This window comes from Telmatherina bonti, assembly GCF_933228915.1.
Source record: "Telmatherina bonti genome assembly, chromosome: 3".
Taxonomy (NCBI): domain Eukaryota; kingdom Metazoa; phylum Chordata; class Actinopteri; order Atheriniformes; family Telmatherinidae; genus Telmatherina; species Telmatherina bonti.
Genome location: NC_136621.1, coordinates 19,474,865 through 19,478,816, shown reverse-complemented (window position 1 = coordinate 19,478,816; position 3,952 = coordinate 19,474,865). Strand labels below are relative to the sequence as shown.

General features: G+C 40.6%; 1 protein-coding gene across 1 annotated transcript; it reads right to left on the bottom strand.

Annotated features, from left to right (window-relative positions):
- Positions 1-2,218: 2,218 nt before the first annotated feature.
- Positions 2,219-3,516, bottom strand: adra2a (adrenoceptor alpha 2A; the record flags this gene model as incomplete). Its single annotated transcript, XM_079264452.1, has 1 exon — positions 2,219-3,516. One exon carries the CDS (start codon positions 3,514-3,516, stop codon positions 2,254-2,256), a length of 1,263 nt encoding a protein of 420 aa, XP_079120578.1. The 3' UTR covers positions 2,219-2,253.
- Between the last annotated feature and the right edge of the window lie 436 nt (positions 3,517-3,952).

Below are 3,952 nucleotides of genomic sequence, written 5' to 3'. Positions count from 1 at the left end.
GTATTGTCATGTATACACAAACTTCAGTCTCTGTGATGTAGATTGTACCTAAAAGAAACTCTTCATTCCCATTCCTTTATTTGTTGCTTCATTATTTGCTCATTTCAGTTTAAATTACATTTCAATTCTATGTATATATACAAATATATATATATCTATCTATATATATATATATATATATATATATATATATATATATATATATATATATATATATATATATATATATATATATATATGATTGGAAAACTCCCATTTGGTAAAGGTACAGTTACAGTGTAGGGCATGAATTTTTATGCAAAAGTACATAAATGTATGCTAATAGCATGTGAAGTGGCTTGGCTTTGTGTACTTTATGAGATGAGGAAGCACAAAAGTTACCATCTACAGAGTGATACTGTCCAGGTGGAATGCCACACAGAGCCTTGTTTCTTTTAAACCTGCAACTGAAAACATGTTTTACTTGCAGTTTGTGTTATCTGATGTAGTATGGAAAAATGGCAGCATGGCTTTGGTGTATATTATCAAAGAACAAACCTAAAAAAACAAAATTTTTAACTTAACCTTTCATTGCAGTAAAAAAAAAAATAAAATAAATGAAAGGGTCTCTCCCAGGAAATGTGCAACAGCCACAGATCTTGGGAAATCCATGCCACTTTAAACATTTAACACTGATCTATTTCTTTTAATTTGATGCATTCATTTTTTTTTTTTTTAATGTTTTTTAATCCAAAGGTCAGACAAATAAATCCTCTTATAATTCTTATTGAACATTTTGTTCAGCATGGCTGAATGTGAATTTATCCATCCAGTGGGAGCTCAACCATTTCTGTTTATGTGTGCAACAAATATTCATGCATATTCTCACACACATGCACTTCCCCTGCACTTAAACATTTTATAAACATGCAGTGAAACACTCTAGCAGCTCAGTGTGAATATACATTAGATTAGAAGGAGGCAGTGGATATACTGACTGAAATCTCCCAGAGGGACCTTTTAGTTTTCTGAGGATTCTGCTGTTCAGCTTCTTCTCTGACTGCCAAAATGAACGTATTTACATACTCTTCCTCTGCAGGGAAGAGCTGCATTCTTTGTATTCAGTGCACTGATGATGATCGCTCTTTTGTTTTATTCACTCAATCTCCTGAACTTGATAAAAGAAGCTCAGAAAAAGGAAAAGGACAGACACAGACCAGTCGATCAGGTTCTGGTTTGACAGGATCTGTGTCTCCACTAAATGATGCATGACACAAAATGGCAAATGAACCGTTACTTCTCCACTTCACCCTGCCTCACGTTATATCATCATAGTTGATTCATAAATTGCCTAAAATCTGAAGCAAAAAACAACATTCAGACGGAGGAAGAAGATTAAAGGTGTAATTAAATCTGGCAAAGCTCAAAATACAAGACTCCCCCTCCACACAATCTTATCACATGCTTAATTAATCTGACCACCATTTTTAAATAAAAACTATTTGCACACATTTAGTTCAGGCTCATTTAGAGATGAGCTCCTTGTTAAGCACTCGTAAAGGTCAGACTCAGCAGACCAGCGAACTGGCATTTTTTTCAGCCTTCAGTTCAGTGTACGAGAGGACACTTTGTGTTTTCACGCCTTTGCAGGGGCAGCAGGAAGTATCTGTTCAGATTGCGGAGCCTCCCTATATATCTCATATACGGTGTGTTACAGAAGGAAGCCAAAAAAGAAAAAGAAAAATCTCAGTGACAATATTTTATTTTTTCCTAGCAGTGATTTCGGCTGCTCTTTTCCTGTTTCGCAACCTCCTGCTGCGTGTGTGCAAGTGTGGTGTCATTAATCCGATGTCTCACATGGATCCTTGGGAATAATTCATAAAATCGGTTTTATTTATTTTAAAGAGTCTGCTATTTAACACAACTTGTCACCAGCATCATCATCATATTCAACAAAACAGCACAATACTGTACCCATAACAAAGAAAATAGACAAATACTCACAGATCATTTTGTACAACATAAAAATTCAGAACACATCATGGACTTCACATTGTTTTTTGAGGGGTTTTTTTGTATAAAAATACAATGATAGCATTTTCTCACTGTGCTCATGGTGGCTGGTGGATGCTTTGAAAAGATAACGTTGCACATTAAGCTCCTCCTGATCACTTAACACCCAGTATGTTTGCAAACCATTGGTCCATGTCAAATGGGCAATGTGTTTAATAACCTATTTACAATCTGATAAAAATAAAGTATCTGCAGAGGAAGTCACACGTATCTTCGAGCGTCCCTTTTGCACAGTATCTTTTTGAACGACCTCCTAAAGTCATTGTTGAAGATGGTGTAAATGATTGGGTTCAGTGCACTGTTGCAGTATCCGAACCAGAAGAAGAACTTAAATAGGGTGGTGGGCACGAGGCAGGACTCGCACAGCGTCATCAGCATGTATGTAAAGAAAAAGGGAAACCAGCAGATGACAAACACTCCAATAACTACAGCCAGGACAAAGGTGAAGCGTTTTTCCCGGTTCTGCCGACCCTTCCAGCGGCTGCCCTTGTTGCTGGGCACCCGCTTGTGAACATCTTCATCCCCCGGGTTGATTTGGCTCGCTTTGGTTTTCCCTTTGGTTGATTTCTTTTTAATAGAGCATGGATTGTTCATTTTGTGGTCTGATGATGACGACTCCTCAATATCCACACCATTGACCTCACCTTTCTCTTCATCTGCTCCTCCTTCTCCTTTGACTCCCTCCTTCAGCTCGATGTTCTGTTCGCCATTGACTTTCTCATTGCAGAGGCGATCCTCAGCATCGTCCATGCCATTCTCCTTCAAGTTAGCGGTAGCGACGGTGGCTGGCTTTGGCTGATCTTTGTGTTTTCGGTCTCCCGGCGGAGCCCGCGTCCTCTTTTTGGCAATTTGATAAATCCGCACATAGACCAGCACCATGATGACGCAGGGGAGGAAGAAGGAGCCGATGCAGGAGGAGATGACGTACCACTTCTCGTTGTTGATCTTACATGCTGGGTTGTTGATCTCACTGTTCTCTTTCTCCATGGTGATCAGGGGTGGGAAGGAGATGACTGCAGCAATGACCCACACAATGAAGATGATACATTTGATGCGACGCGGTGTCCTCTTCAGGTTGTACTCAATGGCCTGTGTAATGGACCAGTAGCGGTCTAAGCTGATCGCACAGAGGTGGGCAATGGAGGCAGTGCAGAAAAGAACATCAAGTGCGAGATAGATCTCGCACCACACCTCACCAAAGTACCAGTATCCCATGAGCTCGTTGGCCAAAGAGAAAGGCATCACAAGAGTAGCCACCAAAATGTCAGCCGATGCCAGAGATACCAAAAATAAGTTCTGTGGAGCCCTCAGGGCCCTGCTTGTAAACACAGCTATGACCACCAGGACATTACCAAACACGATCAGCATGATCATGATGGCCACCAACACAGTGAGCGGCAGCGCTACCTGGAAGGTGTAAGAGGTAACGTTTGAAAAGTTCTGGTTGATGTTGTCAGGCTCCATTGGAGCAGATTGGCCCACTTCCTGTGTTAGTTCACCTGAGGTTAACAAATATCCACCTCGAAAAGAATGAACTAGTAGCTCACAGCTGGGCTGAGACGGGAAAGGATTGAATCATTCCTCTGAGGCTTTCCTGGATTTTTCCTTTTCATCGTGAACTGCCTCCTCAAAGATGAGCCCTTATTTTTACTAAGGCTTTCAGTTCATCTGAAAATATGGCAACAAGAGAGGGGAGGGGAGGGGAGGGGAGGGGGGGACACGTTCTTCAATGCTTTTACTTGTATTTACAATGAAAAGTGACATTTCCTTTATATTACTATTGAGCTCAGTTTCTCTACTGGCACCTCAAGATGGATAAAACTGAGAAAAACATCAAGAATAGCAAAGATCATCGTACCTGAGCCAACGAGCAGGGTGACACGACTTCTCCAGTGTCTCC